Raw genomic sequence first — 19,835 nt, forward strand, 5'->3', positions numbered from 1 at the left:
ATTATGATTTGAGGGTTGAACTCCCACCGTTTTAGAAAGTTTAATATACCTTGGCACTTCATGATGATTCGTCACGGGATGCATTTCAAGATACAAAGCAGCCACTCACAGTTTCTGTCTGTCTTACCAAACATGGAAGTGAAACTAAAACCAGAATTCACATGCCTAATCCCACCATGATCGCCGACCCTGTCCCTATTGATGCCAAAGCCAAACATGCGAGAGAAGATATATAGAGCAATGCAATGTTGGACAAAAACTATCTTACATGAATAGTCCATTGTCATTCTCTAACAGCTAGCTTCTGGTTAGGATCACCAAATGTACTACCGGAGAATCAAACTACTAAGATCAATGCAGAGAGAAACTACGCATTTGAAAAGTAGGCAATGATAAAAATAATAATTTAGAACCTCATCATTTGTTGACACCGTATATAGCAATTAAAAACACAGAAGATATGTGACTGCTAATTACTCAACAAATGCATTATGGAAGCTTAAGTTCCATCTGTAATACCTACAATGTTAGGAGTCATCTTAGCCCAAATAGGCATCATGGCCTTCTCATTTAACCAACCAGAAACCTCCGTTAACAAGGCATGGTCCTGTCAAAGGGTGGCACATTTTTCGCTCGGGCATGCCATGTTGGCATGAGAAATAATCTCAAGAGCATCCTATTTAACCAAAAATGTTTCCATTCCAAATTACTCAACGCATTCAATAATCTCATGACATGCAGCTTTGTTGCATCCTACGCAAATATTCTGTCTTCGGTTGCTAGAACTCATTAAGAGTTGTCTCGAGTGTCCGATCACTGATATGTTCAATGTTCTGCCTTCAAATGATTGGACTCCTGGTTGCTCCATTAGTTTCTCTGCGCCCTGAACTGTGCATATAGTAGGGAGTTAGGTTAACAAAATTTACAGCATCGAAGGACAGCTACCAGCCATAATTTAAACCAAACAGTTAGCCATAATGTCACATTACAAGACAGGCCATTTGTGACATTGGTAAAATTGATGATTGTGTAGGTCCAATGCAGAGTGGTATCATCGATAGTCTTGTGCAGAATGGGACCAATGATGATGAAAGACTTGAAAGAAAATGATGCCTCAAAATGTGTGCCAACACATCTAAAAAATATGTAAACTACAAAGATGACACGACGTGGTTTAGCTTTGCAACGGGAGAAAGATATCACACGTCCCTAGTCCAATAAGCAACCCACTGTAAAAATAGTAGCTAGTCCATAGTTATTTAGTAAAATACTAGCTGGCCAATTCCTTTGCAAAGAAAGTAACATGTTAATTCTTCATATCTTGTTAATACTTCTGACCTACAAAGAAAACATGTTGCACTTGTTTTGAGCACGAAGTTACGTACCGGTACAAAGCACCCCTATGCATGTGCCAAAAGAATACTGCCCTATGGAGACATGGGAAATAACATGCGCCATAATGTAATTTACTTAATAATTAAGCACATAAGTCATCAGGGCATCAAAGAGAAGGCAAGAGAGATTTTTAGCTTATCTGCATCAGTACAGCTACACTAAAAGTGGCAACAACGAAGTATTTCAGAATTTAGGTTAGTATCTTGAAAAAGGCCTTGCTCTTGACCTGGTGCTCCAATGCGTCTTTCATGGACTAAAAGAAACAAGAAGCCCATGATGAGAACACCAATCAACACACAACTATTAAAGGGCCTATGGACTGATTCACACAAGAGCAAATGTTGGACGTACTTTGTTTCCATGAGGGCCCTGCCGAATCAGCAAATGTCGGACGTTTTGCAGGAAAGGCGAACTCTGGCTGAGCGCACCGCTGAACACCATCTCCATTGTCTCCATGAGGGCCGTGCCGAATCAGAATTCTTGCAGTATCTCCAACCATGAGAATTCAACAGAAGCTGTGATGCAGATCCATTAACATCTAACTGAGTGGTTGAGGATTCGACATGTCATGATGATTTCTTATGGACATCATGATGATAAATAGTGATATCCATGCTATCGGTTAACAGTAGAAAAATATACTTTGAACCAAATACCTGCAATTATAAGAAAATTCGACCATGTTTAATAGAACAAATATACAACTTCCAAAAATTTCTCAAAATTGTGGTTAATTAAATTCTGGGCATATGCTACCTCAACTAAATTCTATGGCCAGATGCAAGTGCAGAATTGATGAAACAAATTAATTCCTACATTTTCACCACTAAACAAATCACAATTAGTCACACTGATCTCACTCATACCCCTGGGTAGCTATCCAAACTGAATCCCTGGTCAGTTAATCACCAGAATTTACCAATTAAGAATTCAAAACACACTCACGCTCTCATTACTCCATGTTTGACGTGTAATAATAGTCATGATAAAAGACTTGGAATTTGCAGAGTAACATATTTCCCTTCTCGCCTCCAAACACACTCATCCAAGAATTAATAGCTTAAATACCAAATTGGGACTACTCAAGCTAGCTAGTTTGCTCTAGTTTGTTAGCTAATCATGGAGTGTGCGTGGACCTAGCTGGTCTAATTGATGGGCTGAAGCCAAATGCCAGTGCGTTGACACAAAATCATAAAATATAGACACAATGATCAAATTATTCTTTTAATTCAAAAATATGTCGTAAGCATGATGGCATCTGGTTTCCATCATACAACGACAAATACTTGTGCATTGGTATAGGTCTTCAATAAATAAAGCATTAGTAAGATAACACAAGTTATTGCATGTCTTCTACCTTTCACTCTCTTTGTCTATCACTTGGCTTCCATTCTCCCTTTCTCTTTCTCCCTCTCCACCTGCTCCTTGACACAATGCTATCACCATTGGTGAAGTTATGAATTAGGGATGAGTGCAACCAGAACAATTATATTATAATTAAGGGTTAATTGCAGAGTTAAACTGAATTCTGATTTCTAAATCATCAAATACAGAGTTGATTACAAGGTGAGCAAACAAAAAACAATTACAAAGAGAAAAAAAATCTAAAAGATATACAGGAGTAGCAAAATGTAATATCAGGAACCAATTCTCAAAAAGAGATTTAAGCTGCATTTTGGTACCTATGAGATCGCAGGAGCAGGCCATCAGCGCTAACAGTTTCGTTTTCATGGTTGAAGATCATAGCATTGCGTCACTTTGAGAAATCCGTACATTCCTCGAGAAATTATCCCAGGAAATGAATAACAAGATGGAGCATCAACTTCTGTAATAGAAAAAAAAATACAAAAGAATAAAGCTCTGAAAAAAATCTTACTTGCTCACATTGAGAGATAAAACGATAGTGTGTTGCTACTGTCCAGGTTGACAATTATAGACTCATCAATAGCAAGTGTAGTCTTAATTTATAGAAGGACAATATAAATCTTGTATATAGAACTCATTCAACAGGTTTAGTAGCCTAAATGTAAGAACATGTATTGACATATTTTTAGTATTATAAATGAAGATAATTTTATGGTCTATTGACACCATTTGATAAATTAAAAAGAAGGTTCTTACCTGCCACTGGGATGTGAACTATTTACTAGAATTTCAGATAACCATGCACAGTATTTGGTCGAGTATCGGTGTGAACTCACACATGCACACACACACAAACAAAGAAGCCCTCGTCCAACCCGGAAAGGAAATCCTGCCCACGCACTCCGCAGGCGAGCTCGTCCACTCTCACTGCCACTCCGTCTCCCTGGTTGCCGTCCTCCGCCTCCATCCCTCGCCTCTCCACCTCCCCCATCCACATGCTGCTTTCATCGACAGCCACCCATTGCCGCTGCCTTCGATGTGGTTACCTTCACCACTGCCACCGCATCACCATGCCTCGCCATAATCTCCATGCCCTCATTGGTCACGTCCACAGATCAAATAGTAGGACCTATAAACTGGTTATACGCCCAAAAACTGAGCATGCAGTAAGATCAATGTAAAACCAAACAAGATTCTGCAAACTAAACCACATATAACTCCCATGCAAAGAAGGGTACTCTGCATCAGTTCAATAGTCACATGATAGACAATAGATACTCATTTCCTGAGTAGACAATGTTGCGAACCTCCCCATGCGATTCTGCAAAGGGTTACAAAATCGTGGAAGGAAATTTGGGGAAACAATTGAACTCCTCCTAGAAAGGACAGAAATGACGAGTTAAATTATTTATTCTCAAGGGAAAGAATTTAGTAAGCTAATTAATACGTGCAATGGGCAATTACATTTTCTTTTCTTCTAAGGCACTCATTTGCTTCAGACAAGATCTCTTCCTGCAAAATTATTCAGTGTACTGTTAGGACCAGTCAATTTTATATCTGAATAAATTTATGTGAGAAAATTTATGAATAGATAATATGATCAAATTTATTTTGTTAAGAGTATACCTTCCTCTAGAGACCAGTGAGATGAAGAAGCATCTGTTGTGTCTGCAATCGTGAAAATGATCAACATTTTGTGTCGTAACATATCGAGGACGACACAGCCAAATTATCCCTAGCTTTTACGATGGATTAATTGCATTACGGAATCAATATATCTAATGCAAAAATTTCCAGTCCTAGAATAATGACGTTAAATCAAAGACATCAAGCTAAAAACTGCATATAGTTCAATAGAGATGTAGTGTACAAAGCAGCTCACTTACCTGAGATGTGTTTTGTCCATTGAAAAAAAACTAAGCTATATTTGCAGCATGAGGAGACTCTGTTTTGTTTATTGTTTGAACAGGGCACACACCTTGCTCAATTTTACTTAAAAACAAACCAAGACAAAAATAGGTGTAATCTACCTACAACACTGGTCAAAAGTGATCATGGAACCCTGCATCTAACAGCATAATATTGCCTATGATTAACAAAGTAGAAATAGGCAGGACAAAGTAACAATTGGTACCGTTTTCTATAGATAATAAAAGAGCTAGTGCTCCTTTCTTCTGAATCATGATTGTACGGAAAGAAATCAATTAGTCTTGTGGATCTTATGTACCTTGAGGACGAATCAAGTTGCTTTTCAAGCAGCTTTGGCTCTTTGATGCCAAGTGACACGAGGAGTTCGCCAAGCAAATTTCTGTAATTCTCATTGAGTTAAAAGATCACTGTAAGTAGGTACATTAGTTAACATATTAAAACTAAGCTACATGCATTGTTTAACTTCACTACAATAGATGTTCAGATTTCATTTTCGGATAGAAAGTGTGTCTGATTGCTCTAGGTTACAAAATACCCCTATAACACTATGAGAAATGCAACAATTAGATAAAAACTTGCGTAGAGAAAGTATCCAGTGAAAACTTTCTTCATGGGTCATTAGATCTATAACAAACCACACAGATCAAAGGTTGTATATCGAACCAACACTTAAACGCTAATGAGCTAATTATGTCCTCACTCTGCCTTAATGTGACGACGACTTGGCTACCTCTGCTCTCATGGCCCCTCAAAACTTCGATGCTGAAGCAGGATGAGTTGTACTGAATGAATGTGGCAGTTTGGTTGTCGTACATGTTTTAGTGCAGGCAATTTATACCTAACACATTGATGTATCATGTACTCCCTCCGTCTCAAAATAAATGTCTCAACTTTGTACCAAGTTTAGTATAAAATTGTACTAAGTTTAGTATGATACTCAATGGTGGAGAACAACCTGAATTCAAGGATGCATCACATGATTAAAGACTTTGAGAAGCATAATTAGATGCTTGTGATCATCACAATGTAGAAAACTGATGCTTTTGATCAAGTGCGTCAACTGAAGAATTGCAGATTAATGGATTTCGTATGTGTTGATGATGTGCTACTTTTGCATGTGGTCGTGTAATGGCAAAACTGATGCTTTTAGTTGCTTCCATCTCAGCATGCTGTTGATCTCCTGAAGCACACTATGGTAGCAAGCATCAGCACCGAATCATGAGACCCAGCTGGCGGAGAGTAAGGGATGGGTTCAACAAGGGCATCAGATCAGACCTCAGGGAGACCTCGGAAGGCATTCAACCACGAGATCATGATCGAGGGCAGCCCGAGCACGACCTGGTCAAGGACGTACCTGGAGACGGTGGCGGTGCTCCTATCCCTACGGTGACGCGCTGAACTACACAGTAGGGCAAGCTGAGCGCCTACCTGGAGTCGTCGCCTGCTTTCCTCCATGGACTCCGCTCCTCCTCCATCCTCTGCTTCTCCCTTGCGGGCCTCTGCGTCAGAGTCTCCGACCCGGATCTAGGAAGCGGAGACGCCCCTACCGAGGCATCCGACGAGTACGGCCGGTCGGCCGCTACCAGATCCAACGAGGCCCTCCTGAGGTGGGGGTGAATGGTGGGAGCTTCAGCCCCCCACCTCCTCCCCGGCTCCCGGCGCTGCCCGTCTCCCATCTCCTCCCCCGATCCCTCTGCTTCTAGGGTTCTCGGGTTCACCACCGCCACCGCTCCTCCGCTTCTAGGGTTCGGCGAAGGGACGAAGGGCGGCGGCGGGCGAACGAGGGCAGAGATTCGAGATTCGTGCGTGCGAGTGTTTCTCGTTCGAGGGCAGGAGACCTAGCGCTACGTGCGGGCGATTGGTTCCGGATTTTTTTTCGTTGGTTAATTTTCGCTGGTTAATTTTCGTCGGTTAATTTTTGTAGATTTTTTTGGTTCGTCTGTCTTGGTGCGACGGGATGTTCAGGGCCTGGAGTGCGTGGGGGCGGGCGGGGGACTCGGCTTGAGGTTTTTTTTGGTTCTATGCGGCTTAGCGTGAGGTGGGAGGAGGTACCAAAATAAACCATGGTAGGTGGGACGAAAATAAACCCGGAACGCGACCTACCAACTGAGACATTAGGAGTAGAGATGAAGGTGTCGACGAGTTTGTTTGAGATAATAGAACACAGCTTGATTTAATGTGCTATAAGTCTACGTGTTGTGAAGAAACGTGTTGCCGAATCTATCTTACTACTGTGTACTGCCTCCATTTCATAATGTAGTGCATATATAATTTTTGAAAAGCAAACCTCGCACAATTTGTCCATGTTTGTGGGGAAAAACATTTACATCTAAAATGTCAAAAATATATCATCCGCCCTCTAGCCATCCGCCGTTGCATCGATGGTGGCAGGAAGCCGCGTTTATCATGACGGGGGCGTCACATCCATGGCGGCTGGACGGGTGTTGAGAGTGATCAGGAGGGCGAAATGGAAGGGAACAGTCAAAGGGATGAGCTCAGGAGTGGGTACGTGGAGGATGGTCTCTGTCGCGGTGCCCTTCGGCGGTCTCAACCATTGTGCGGGATGCTATGACCACGACCTTTTTTTACTGGAGCCGGCTATGGTATGCTGCAACCATGGTTGCTAGGGGGAGCACGCGGTAATGAAGAGGCAGGAAGGGGGCGTTCAGCTGCTGGCAGCGGCAATGGCCGGAGTTGGGTATGCTGTAATGGCGACCGGTAGAGAGGGTGTGCTGCGCGAGGGGATTTTGCTGCAAATTCACAACTGACAGCGCTGACTGGACAGTGAGTTCGACCGGTTACGAGGGTGATTTGCTGATACCAGACAGCAAGGCCAGCAAGCTATTCCGCGGCAAGGTTAGCGGTGCTCGTCCATGGCGGGTCAGCGGCGCTCGATTCGCCACTCTCTCATCGGTGCGCGCTCTCATGGTTTGGAGGGCAAAGCTGTTAGTGGGGTGGAGGCAGAGCCTTATCGAGCTGCCTGGAATCATTGTATCTGGCGGCTAGGACGCTGACCTGCTGGAAGTTTGGGCCGGCCGGCACGTGCCTAGTGCCAGCCTTGCCTTAGAAAAGGAGGCGGTCGTGCAGGTCTACAACCGGACATAGCAAATATGATCCCTTAAACGCCCGCGGACGCGCTCGGTTAGTGACAGGGCGTGTCTGTTTTGAGTCCTCATTTATCTGTCCGCGCAGTCATATTTCTCATTTTTCTCCTCATATGTCCGATTACTTGCACGTGATTGGTGGAGACGGAGAGAAAGAAATAGAAGAACGAATAAAGAAAGAGAAAATATGGTCCGGGGTGTGGTCGCGTCGTACGTGGTGGACTGCCCGAACGCGTCCGAGAGCCCTCATATCCTCCCCATATTTAAGATGAATATGAGGGTTCGGGGACAGCCCGGACATATAGGGATGATATGACGGTTCCGGTTGGGTCACGTTTTTTCTTTTTCCTCCTGTCCGGTCACTGAACGGGCACGTCTGCGGGCATATGAGCGACGGTTTGGGGTGTCTGGTTGTAGATGCTCTAACCAAACACCATGCCATCAATCCTTGGACACATGTCTCATCTAATAGGAATTGAGCAGTTTCCCTTTAGTCCCAGTTTGTGTCTCCAACCGGGACTAAAGTTTAGACACCTTTTGTCCCGGTTTGTGACAGAAACCGGCACTATAGCTTAGACCTTTAGTGCCGGTTCGTGTCACAAATCGGGACTAAAGGGGCTCGTAGGGCCCCGGCCTGACGCAAGCCTGCCACCACCCCCTTTAGTATCGGTTCGTGCCACGAACCGGTACTAAAGGTTCAACACGAACATATCGTCCATGAGAACGTGATTGAAACCAGAAGGCATTTATTTAAGATGACAATGTCATTAATGTCACAGTGACAACTCGTGACACCAAAAACCAAGTTAGATAAGAACGAGGGACGGTAATCCACTCCCATCCATCCCACGACATCAGAGCCCAGGCCGAAAGGGATAGGAGATTGATTTTGATGCGGCTAGGCTTCTTAATTACTCCCTCCGATCTATATTACTTATCTTAGAATTGTCTAGATATTGATGTATCTAACGTGGAGGGAGTACTCTTATCCTAGCTGTTAAATAGTACTACTAGTAGTATTTCAACTTTTCCAACACACACACACACTCTCTCTCTCTCCCTCTTTGCAGTATATGAGCACTTGGTGATTGTTTTGGGAACAAATACTACTAATACATGCTTATAAGATGTACATGAAATAATTTTGTCCCAGAAAAATGGCAGCCCATGCAAATGCTGAGTTCTCCGGTGCATGCAAGGCCCGTGAGCTTGCAAGTTGCAGCCGAAGAACATTAAAGAAAAATTGGATCTCCACCGGAATTAATCTAATCCGGTTAATACTAACCAAGCGGGGCGGCGGTGGGTCAGTCGGCGGTTCGTCCTGAGTCACCGGCTGAAGTGCTGGACGCGCGAGTCGAGTCGATCGGCGACTTGACCCGAGCGCGCCGCCTGATCATAGCACGGACCGCACAACACGCTGCCACCAACCCGTACATACCACCGGACAAACGGCCGGTCGGGCAGGACTACGTACGTAGTACTCCATCTCACCATCTGGATCGATCGTACGGTGCATGGTGTCGCCTTCGTGTCGTGTCGTACGTACATCGTCGTCCCGGTCGCCCGGCGATGCTGCCACCGATCCATGAGAGAGAGCGCAGAGAAACGCTTCATTTGGACGAGGTACGTACGGTCGTTTCATGTACCTGCCCAGAGATTCTCCTTTGGCAGGTTTTACTGGTCCTACTTGCTTACGTCGCGCACACGTGCTTAATTGCGTTACTGATTGAGATTAAGATTGCACTTGCACGTGAGACAAGGACTATTCTCTTGGCATAATTAAATACGTACAGTGCATCTGGTTCAACTCTTCAAACTGAAGCAACAGCACTGACCAGAACCATCAAGCCAACTTTTACATCTACCTCGACCCTGGAAACTGGGGTGCTCCGGTAGCACTACAAAGTTAGTACTCGGAAAGAAATGTCACGTTTCAAGTAGTGCTACCCCTAGCTAGACGCACGTACAGAATTTGAATATTGTCGCAGCCTGACTACTGTGATTAGCGGTCGCCTCTCTCCTAAGATGTATATTACTCCATAAGAGGTGAAATTTGCATATTTTAGGGCATCTCCAAGGCGGACACGTAAACCTTCTGGAACCGTCCGGACAATGGAAATCATCCAACGCTGACCTGTATCGGTCCGTGGAAATTTGAGATTGACCAAAGTTGCAACTCTAAAAGCTACTCCTTTCGTTTATAAATATAAGTTGTTCTAGCTTCTTTGTAAATCATGTGTATAGACATATTTTAGTTGTTTGTTTGCTTATTTTTATTCATATATAATTCGTATTAAAATATTCAATATATCGGTTCAAAAGCGTATTCAAAATATTTTATAGTTGTGAATGTAGGTAGTACAGTATTACCTTGGTCCCAAATATTTCTCATAGATTTGTGTCTACATCCGATCTGTATCTAGATGCGTTTTCGTGCTAAGTACATCCGTTTCTACAACAAAGTAATCTTATGAGAGTTTGAGATCAATTTTTTTACTAATATAGTACTAGTCCTTTGCGAATAATCACGAGTGGACATGCCACCACGCACGGTCGGTATCCACACCACATGCTGCCGCGTGATTCGTGCAACTTTAATACCCTCTGGTTGCATAATGATTTCCCCTCCTTGTATACCAAACAGTATAGCCGCGTATTTGCAGCTGACACATGCAGTGCATGGCCCGCGAGGCAGCACACCCATTGAACTGGGTTGTGCAGGATGCTCCCCCTGGCCTTTTTAAGCAACCCGAGTGCTTGTAAATGTCCATCCCGCTCAAGTTTTCATCTTAGCTCTTCTTCTCCCAGCCTCGCAAGCATGTGTTCATCCAAGTTCCAGCTTAGCTCCGCACCCCCTGCATCACACCACATCTCCAACCAGATGCCACCGCTCCCTCTAATTTGTTGTCCAGAGTGCAACGCCGGCTACATGGTGTGGTTCATCTCTGGAACGGAAGAAAACCTAGGGAGACATTTCTACAAGTGCGAACGTCATGGAGCAAGCTTTTTAAGATCCTTTCCATTCATCTTCCAAAACTCCTCGCTCAACCAATGTTTTTTGTGTTTTCTAGTTCGGTGGATGCAAATTTTAGAAGTGATAGAACAAGTACATACGTACTTCAACACCCGTTGGGGACATCTAATTTTGCATGCATCGGTGTGTCGGCACGTAACACTGCTTGAGCAGAATCAAGCATGGCTGAAGAACATTTTCAACTTGGCGTTGCGAACATGCTGCTAATGGCCATGACCTGCATGCACAAGTTCTGAAGCTACCCCCTGGTGCGATGGATATGTTCTTGTTCCAATGCGTACCTCGCGAGATTGATTAGTTGTTGTTCCTCTATGCACCAGATCTGGTCATGGATTCATTTTAGTCCCCTTTTGTATTTTTCTACTCCATGTAATGCATGTGTCCGCCAGTCCCAGTTGCGACATATGTACGCAGCCGGCTGGCCTATCTACAATACATGTCCATCATTTGCGAGCATTGAGAATTAAGTCCAACTAATCACGTGAGATGATGCAAATTTGTTTAAACCACGACCAGACACAGGGAGGGCATTTAATCCCACGTGGTGCGTGTGCAACACACCCAGGCCAACAGCAATAATTCGTCACTCGGGCAGCCCACATGCGATGGACTAAATAAAGACACAGCAGAGGAATGAATGCACCCAGCTGCCCTTGCAAAACGTAAATGCACCCAGCAAGCTGGTGCTGCGCGACACCGGATTACAAATTAATCAAGGTTTCTGGCAATATCTAACCATACTAATATCCTGACAAAGACTGGCTGCACACAAAAACATCAGCAAGCAGATAAATAACGTGTGCGAGCCACACGCCACCTGCCATAAAATTTTCATATGCTGTCGACATTCGTTTAAATGGCTGACACCCACACTGTAAATGCATGGCAGGCAATCAAGGAACCCAGGAAAGATTAAAATCATCATTTATCATGGAGGGCTACTCACTCGAGAGGGTGGAACTTCAAGGCATCCTTATAAGCTAAGCTTCCTCGTCTCTCATCAGCCCACGAGCACCACAAGCAGCTTTGAAACCAAAAACAACTGAATCTGTTGTTAAATCTGAATAAACCTGCATCACTCACGATCCCCTAGACCAGCCCAAACCAAAATTATCCACCAAAACCTCCGACATGCTAATATGACTAATCAAAAAGATGAAACTTTACTCAGGACTAATTCCTATGCCAACGATCTAAATCAAAGGATCGAATTGAGTTCGAAGCTCTGTACTTCCATTCCTGCTGAACCCATCTCCCTCGTTCTCCTGCTTTTCACAGCCTGCAACTTGAAGAAGGGCTACATAACTGACCACGTGAAAGATCAAGGCTCACTGCACACAATTATGAGACCACCTGACAAATAGGGCACAGACTACCGGACAAATTTCGTATGGATACCACGAACTTAAAGCCGCTAGGCCCACTCATGTCTCGTATAAGGCTGCGTATTCATATGGGTTGTTCATTAATGTGTGTCGTATTGCATAAATACCTATATTAAGTAATAATCTTGATGCACAAATGGATGGCCAGGATTACGGCATCGCGTGGCATCATGTTCCAAAAATTCACGTCCTAGTCCTTTGTGTTGATAAAGTAGTCGTTGGGAATGAAAACATATTCTAGTGAATAGACTTGACCAGAGGTTTCGCGTACGTGAGAATGGCGCTGACTTTAAAAATCCACCCAAAGTTTTGACCAGGGCAACGGCAAAATGATTCCCGGCGTCTCTTCGGCTGCTCCAGATCAAGCCTTCACCGGTCGGTCAGTTAAATTAAGGTGCAGTAGCTTCTTGCGGAGAAAAGTAAATTGATTAGCTAGCGGCGTCAGTTTTCTCCAGTTAACCAGGTGAATCCGTCCAATTCACTGTTCTAGAAGCCATGTGAAGAGCAATAATGTTTAATCGATTCCTTTCAGTAAGACCGGATGCATGCCAACAAAATATTCCTGGACCAGTGGATCGTGATGATATAGCAATCATGCTAGATTGTTGGATATCTCGGTCGATTGACGACTCGACGCTGCATGCATGGAAACGTGTGAAGGAACATAACTCAGACCTCGTATAATGACCGAAACAGATACTCCTACTTCTAATGGAAATTGCTAATGAAACTCGAGCTCCATCAAGCTCAAAATTTTAAAGTTTAATTTTTTAGGTTCCAAAAGATCAGAGAAAATACAAACATATCTTATCTGTATCCGTTTGTTTTACAAATTTATCCAAAGGTCTCTTCAACGAGAACTCTTCAGAACGATCGATGAACTAGCCTCCCTGCAGCGGCGGGACGGCTTTTTTCTTTTAAACAATAACACTTGGACGATTACGAAAGTACTACTAAGCTCGAGCTCAAATGAGCTCCGATGAACAGTAAAAAAAACATCGAGAACTGGAGGATGGCGGTCTACTCCGCCATATCCGCGGACTAAGCGATCTCGAACTCTGGCCATGGCATGCATAAGGCCGCAGCCGTCTCCGCTGCATCGTCCGCTTCTGGATCCTCCTCCTCCTCCATGGGCTGGGTGTCCTGCTCTGCTTCTAGCTCCTCGTCCTCCTCCGACTCAGGCGAATCCAGAGACAGATTGGCAGCGAGACGAGCTGTGCGCCTGGCCCAGATCTCCTCCTCAATCTGCAACCGGCGTTCCAGCGTCAACATTGCATAGGTGGCGATTCTGTTCCGGACCATGGTTACGGGGTGGTGGGAGGGAGAGGGAAGTTGGCGGCTTGGTGGAAGGGAGAGGGAAGGAATGAGACAGGCTAGGGTTTTGCTGCCGTTGTCTGGCTTAAATAGACGGGCTTGCTCCCTCGAGTGACGTGAATGTATCCACATCGAGAACTGGAGGAGGCGTCCGTCAGACTGCCGATATCTACGTGTGACCGTGTGGGCCCTGGAGGTCAGTCCGATGCAGCGAACGTGTCCGGGTGCGTCCGAGCCTCCTCATTTCCGGCCCATATCCCTATATATGGGCCGGATATGAGGAGTGCTAGTTAGTTCTGGCCTTTGGGCTGGCTATGAAAAGCTCAGTTTAGTGCCTTTTTTTTCTGTTCGGGCACGGACCAGGCATCCCGTCCGGACATATGGCAGGACCATCTCGTGTCAACATCACTTGGCCGGAAAACGAACTCTGTTCACACTGCCATCCTTGACATGCGGATGAACACGCGCATATCCCGGTCAGCCGGTCAAGTGCCAATTTCTTTCGGGGGAAAACAACACAAGGTTCGAACATGTTTAGATGTCCAAAATATCGGTTTTCTCTACGTCTATCTATATCAGCTATTTTGAAAGTTAATAATTTGGCATCCGATGAATTGAATGACGCGCTGAGTTTTGCATGCATGTCTTGACGTTGTACATCTGCTCTCCTAACAAAGTGTTCTAGGCTTATTTCTTGTTATATTCTACTATGTTTCTTTTCAAATGGCGGCAAATGATTGGTCTTATCCATTAATTACGCAGAAGAGTATCACCCAATTAGTTAGTATAAATCAGACGAAATTAGTTACAAAATTGTTCTACGAAGGCACACAAGCAAAACCCTATTAGTCATGCGGACTAATCTCAAACCATGAAACCGCACGGCCACATAGGTATAGCAAGAAACACTTCCATGTTCCAACGTGCTACTCTTTAAAACCCCAGGCAAATGGGGGTCTCAAACTTGCGAAGGTACCCCATCTGTCGGCTAGGACCAGAGGAAAATACATCAACAAAGATAACATGCACAATCAAATCCACCAGTAAATTGAGAGCCAACAACAAGGCTGGACTGCCTTTATCCACGAAGATAACTGGATTTTCCAAGCAAGAAATAAGTCGTTGTATGCAAAATAAAATGCACATTCAGCGTTCAAAATTTATATTTAGAGACTATTAAATTAAAAAAATACTAAATGGCCATTTGGTGTTTTGATTTTCTTTTTGCATGGATAATTTTTAATATTCCAATTAAGGTCTTACAAAAAATGGTATGAAGTGCCCGCCTTCAGAAACGGCTCTTGTAAATGAACGTCTTTAGAATTAAAATATGTCTAGATACATCCATTTATTTAACAAGTATTTTCAACTGAGGGGGTATATTTTATACCGAAAAAGGATTTCGCCCCGCTTTATATATAAAGCACAGATCACCAACAACCCAGTACAACACACGCCACCAACACAAGCACACACCCAAGGCAGGATACATAGGCGCTGAGCGCAGCAACACCACCCCTAGCACTACAAGAGCCACCGGGGGCCTCAACCGTGAACAAGCCACCACGAAGAGAGGAAGCTACATACGACGCTCCATGGGCTCCAAGGCGGTGCCAACAGGAAGGTTACGACACCGAAGCGCCGCCACCGCCTGACCCAAGGATCAGAGTTTCCTCCGGAGCAACACGACGGGCAGCGAGAGTCGCAGCGACGCCTTCAAGAAGGGAACGAGCTTCGCCGTCGCCGGTCAGTCCGAAGATAGAACAGGTTTTCACCCCGACCAATATTCACCGCCACCGAACGCCGCACCCTAGCTACCACACCGCCCACACGGCCATGGCCACCAGGCAACACCAAGTCACGGGCTTTGCCCAGGAGCACCGCGACACCACCACCAGGGCCGCCGCCCCAGCGTCCATGACCTTGACGCCACCTCACCCGCCATCCACCACTACCCCAACCGAAGAGACAAATGGAAAGGAACCACCTTTCACACTCCTGAGCCGTCCCCAACGTCGAGACCCGAAGTCCGGCCATACTTGGCCACCATCGACCCGTCCTGCTGCCGGGCGCGAGATGAGCTCGGTCCTGCAGCCGGGCGCGAGACGAGTCAGATCCTGCTGCGGGGCGCGAGACGGGCTCGGTCCTGCTGCCGCGCGCGAGACAAGTCCGGTCCTGCTGCCGGGCGCGAGACGTGCTCGGTCCAGTCGCCGGGCGCGAGACGGGCGGTGGGCGCCCTGGGAGAGGGCCAACCCTCTGATGAAGGTAGCGCCTGAACGACGGGGAGAGGAATCGAAGGTCGAAAAGGGCGTTCACCGACAGGCAGGCGCCGAAGAAGTCCGGCCGTCACCGTGAAACGACCCAGACCACCGCCATGGGCCACCACCACGCCGTAGCACCCCACATCCACGCCGGGACCCCGAGGGACTGCTTAGAGCCACCCGTTGACGGCCCTGAGCCAGATCCAAGGAGCAAGCCGGCAACCGCCGCCGTCCCCTCCGGAATCCGCGACCAGGACGAGCCCCGGCCTCCGCCCTGCGCCACCAGCCGGGTCCCAGGCAACAAATCCAGCCGAATCTGGCCGAGGACCGGCCCGCCCGCAACCACCAGCACCGCCGCCGCCGCGCCAGATCCGCCGCCGCCACGGGAGCGCCCACCACCACGGGGCCCTCCACGCCGCCACTCCGGACCAGCAGCCCCGCCGCCGGACCAAGCAGCCACGCCGCCGCGCCCCCCGAGAGAGCAGCGCCACTGACCGAGCAGGGCGCCCCGCGCCGCCGCCGCCCGAGCCGGGAGAGACGAGGCCCCGCCGCCGCTAGCACCAAACGAGCTTCGCCCGCCGGTGCGAAAGGGCGGCGGCGAGGGAGGAAGACGAGGGGAGGGGGACCGGCCGGCGACGCTCTAGGGTTTCCCCCCGGTCGCCCGCGGGGACGACGCGGGAGGAGGAGAGGAGCTCATAATCCTCAAAAAATTTATCGGGGGTATATTTTAAGAAAGCTAGATACATGGAGCATTATAAGCAAGAAAATTCAGCCAAAGAGACTTTTATTTCTTTTCATTTTTCTACAGGAAACCAAAGCATTTCTCCGCTGCATAGACATAATGGCTAAAATTTATAGAACAACAAAAAAACCTGGGTTTACTTGTGTCCGGGATAGAGCTAGCCACATTTTTGGCTTAAAAAACATGAATTTATGTTTGTATTTTTCGAAAAAAAGGTGTTCTCGTGAGGCTTCGACTTGGTTAACATATGCCTTCCCATGGAAATAACCCTCAAAAAATCCATGGGCAAAGAAATGAACAAGCAAAAGGAAATGAAAACAATAGATGGGCTTATATCTCAACCTCTGCATCATGAGAAGTAAACATGCGTCCACTGAATTAATTTCTCACTCGCTGAAAAAACAGCCCAAAAAATGAACCATATTTTTTTTGGAAGGGAAGTTAACCAGTATTAGAAAGGAGACACATGCATCCCGAATAACCAATTGTTTCAATTTTTATTTTTGACAGGAGGTCTAACCGTAAATGACAGTGCGCATTATACAGCCCACATGCATACATATGGCAGGCAACCATCTCATGTCATTCCCCAACCAGAAGAAATCAAAATGGAAAGAGAAGAAAAGATGGGGAGGAGACTCAACTAGTCAACAGCACGGAAGAATCGCTCCTCAAGTACCCATAAAGCCAATCGGTCGATAAGGTTCGGTCTGCTTGATTGATCAGCTAGAGAATTAATTAGTAATCAGTAGTTCTTGGAGACGGCGGCGGTGGTGAGCGCCTGCCTGAACTGGTTGACGGCGCAGGGGACGCGGAGGATGCCCTCCTGCTTGTAACCGAACTCCTGCGCCGCCATCTCCAGCAGCGCTGCCAGCGACGGGTGCCGCAGCGCCTCCACCTGCACCACGAACCGCTCGCACTCCTCGTCGCCGTCGCCCACCACCAGAACCGGCACGCACCCACGCGGCGTGCCGCCACTGCCGTCGCTCACCCGGTCCGAGAAGCTCAGCCGCCGGATCAGCTCCCCCATCGTCGGTTGATCACTGACGAACGAACTGATCACGTAGGGGATAGTATAGGTATATGGCTAGCTACCAGCTACTAGATCTTAGTAGGTCTTGATCGATGTGAATGCGTATGTGCCGTGTTTGTGATTCATGGCGTTGGCTTGGGGCTCTTCTTTTATAGCCAATGGAATGTTTTATTGGATCATGAGTACCCGAGCGTGTGGTGAGAGAGAGAGAGAGATGTGGCGGGTAGAAAGAGAGAGGAATGGAACGTTTACTGTTCTGTGGTGGCGTTTGCAGTCGTGGTTGGTGTCAAACCTCCACTGGGTTCAAACATATTGGCTGCCGTATCATCAGCATCGTTGAAAGTTATGGCCATGGAATTTGGTTAGCTACACGCATTATAATACAATATACTACTGTCCTCAATTTCTCAATTACCCAACTAGCCAATAAAACTCGGCTGGTCAGTGTCCTAGAATTTTAAAAGCTGAAACAGCTCGTGCATGGGCATTGATTTAATTTATTTTGAAGGGAAGGATTTAGCAAGAAGAATTTATGCTTCTTGTAGATCTATGTTCCTTAAGAGTGTGAATTAGACATGCACCAACGTTTAGTTTTGTTGCAAATAAACAGTACTTATATTAATGTACATATAAAAAAATGCCCATAAATCCTGTGATATGTACTGAGCTCACGCTGAGTCTCGTACAAACGCATGCGTAGAATCAAAATATGCATGTGCATGCATGATTCAATTACACCGAAAAAGGCTTTTGCCCTCTTTATATATAAAACAACGATCCTGAATAACCCGGTACAAACACCCGTCAACACTACACACGCACACACACCCAAGGTAGGATACATAGGGCTCCGGTTTTTAGTGGCTTTTTTCAGTTTTGTTAGGGTTCGTGTCCTGCTCAGGAAGATGAAACGGCGGCGGCTTCCTGAAGATGGAATAAAGGTCTTCCCGCCTAGCATCTGTTCCGGCGGTGCGTCTTGTACCATTGGTGGGCATGTAGAGGTGTGTCTCCGGCGGATGTATCTTTGGTGATTTGCTCGGATCTCGTCGTTGTTCGTCTACATTCATGTGTCTTCTGATTGGATCCTTCTAATCTACGTTATTCTTCATCTGCGGCAATTATTTTTCTCGTGCGTTGGTCCTACGGGACCTTAGTACGACGACTTTTCCACTGTCTGCTACAACAAGTTGTGCCTGACTTCGGCGATGAAATGGGGATGACGGCGGTGTGCCTTCGGCTCCTTCAGTGCTTGTAGTCATCGCTAGGTGGTCTACAGATCTGGATGTAATTTCTATTATTTCCAGTATTTGTTGTACTGCCATGATTGAAGATGAATAGATCGGAAATTTTCTAAAAAAAGAAGGCAGGATACATAGGCGCTGAGCGCGGCAACAACACCCCTAGCACCACAAGAGCAACCGGGGTCCTCAACCGGTAACATGTCACCGCGAAGAGATGAAGCCACATACGACGAACCGTGGGCTCTAAGGCGGCACCTTCAGGAAGGATATAACACCGGAGTGCCGCCACTGCCCGACCCGAGGATCAGAGTTTCCCCTGGAGCAACCCGACGGGCAATGAGAGCCTTGATGACAGCTTCAAGAAGGGAACGAGCTTTGCCGGCGCCGGTCCATCTGAAGATAGAACAGGCTTTCACCTCGGCCAACACTCATCGCAACCAAACGCCACACTCCAGCGACCACGCCGCCCACACGACCATGGCCACCGGGCAGCACCTAGCACTAGTAGAAAAACCCCTATTAGTGCCGGTTCGTAAGGGCCTTTAGTCCCGGTTCTTGAACCGGGACTAAAGGGTCGTTACTAATGCCTCCACCCTTTAGTCCCGGTTCTAGCACGAACCTGGACAGATGGGCCTCCACGTGGCCACTTCGAGCAGCCCAGGCAAGGGGGCCTTTGGTCCCGGTTGGTGACATGAACCGGGACCAAAAGGCTTCCACCTGTCAGCAACTGAGGTTTTTCTTTTTTTTTTAAAAAGTGGCTGGTTTAGGGGTTTTGGGGGTTAAATTTAGGTTGTTATTAGCTAGCTAATAGAGAGAAGTGTCCTCTCTTATATCTTCGTCCTTGGTTTACCAACGCTAGCTACTGCTATATGTTCATTTCACCCGCTGATATATAATAACTCATGCATGCTCGCATCATACATCATCATATATAATAACAAGTCCTACTAATCATGCATCATCATACAACTTCTACTCGTTATTAATAACAAGTCATACGATTATCATCCTCATAGTCATCGAACCAACCCT

The 19,835-nt window shown here is 46.3% G+C and overlaps 1 protein-coding gene and 1 long non-coding RNA gene across 2 annotated transcripts; both read right to left on the minus strand.

The window, feature by feature from the left end:
* Window positions 1-440: 440 nt before the first annotated feature.
* On the minus strand, window positions 441-5,700 carry LOC123158173 (uncharacterized). The gene is made up of 7 exons (XR_006479272.1): window positions 4,387-5,700; window positions 4,225-4,272; window positions 3,597-4,136; window positions 3,078-3,220; window positions 2,753-2,831; window positions 1,747-1,910; window positions 441-888 (listed from the first exon to the last, which is right to left on the minus strand). It is a non-coding gene; the product is annotated as an uncharacterized lncRNA (long non-coding RNA).
* Window positions 5,701-17,005: 11,305 nt separating this feature from the next.
* LOC123155515 (auxin-responsive protein SAUR71-like) lies at window positions 17,006-17,661 on the minus strand. The gene has a single exon (XM_044573677.1). The coding sequence runs from the start codon at window positions 17,557-17,559 to the stop codon at window positions 17,275-17,277; it is 285 nt and encodes a 94-aa protein (XP_044429612.1). The 5' UTR covers window positions 17,560-17,661; the 3' UTR covers window positions 17,006-17,274.
* Between the last annotated feature and the right edge of the window lie 2,174 nt (window positions 17,662-19,835).

Source organism: Triticum aestivum, chromosome 7B (assembly GCF_018294505.1).
Source record: "Triticum aestivum cultivar Chinese Spring chromosome 7B, IWGSC CS RefSeq v2.1, whole genome shotgun sequence".
Taxonomy (NCBI): Eukaryota; Viridiplantae; Streptophyta; class Magnoliopsida; order Poales; family Poaceae; genus Triticum; species Triticum aestivum.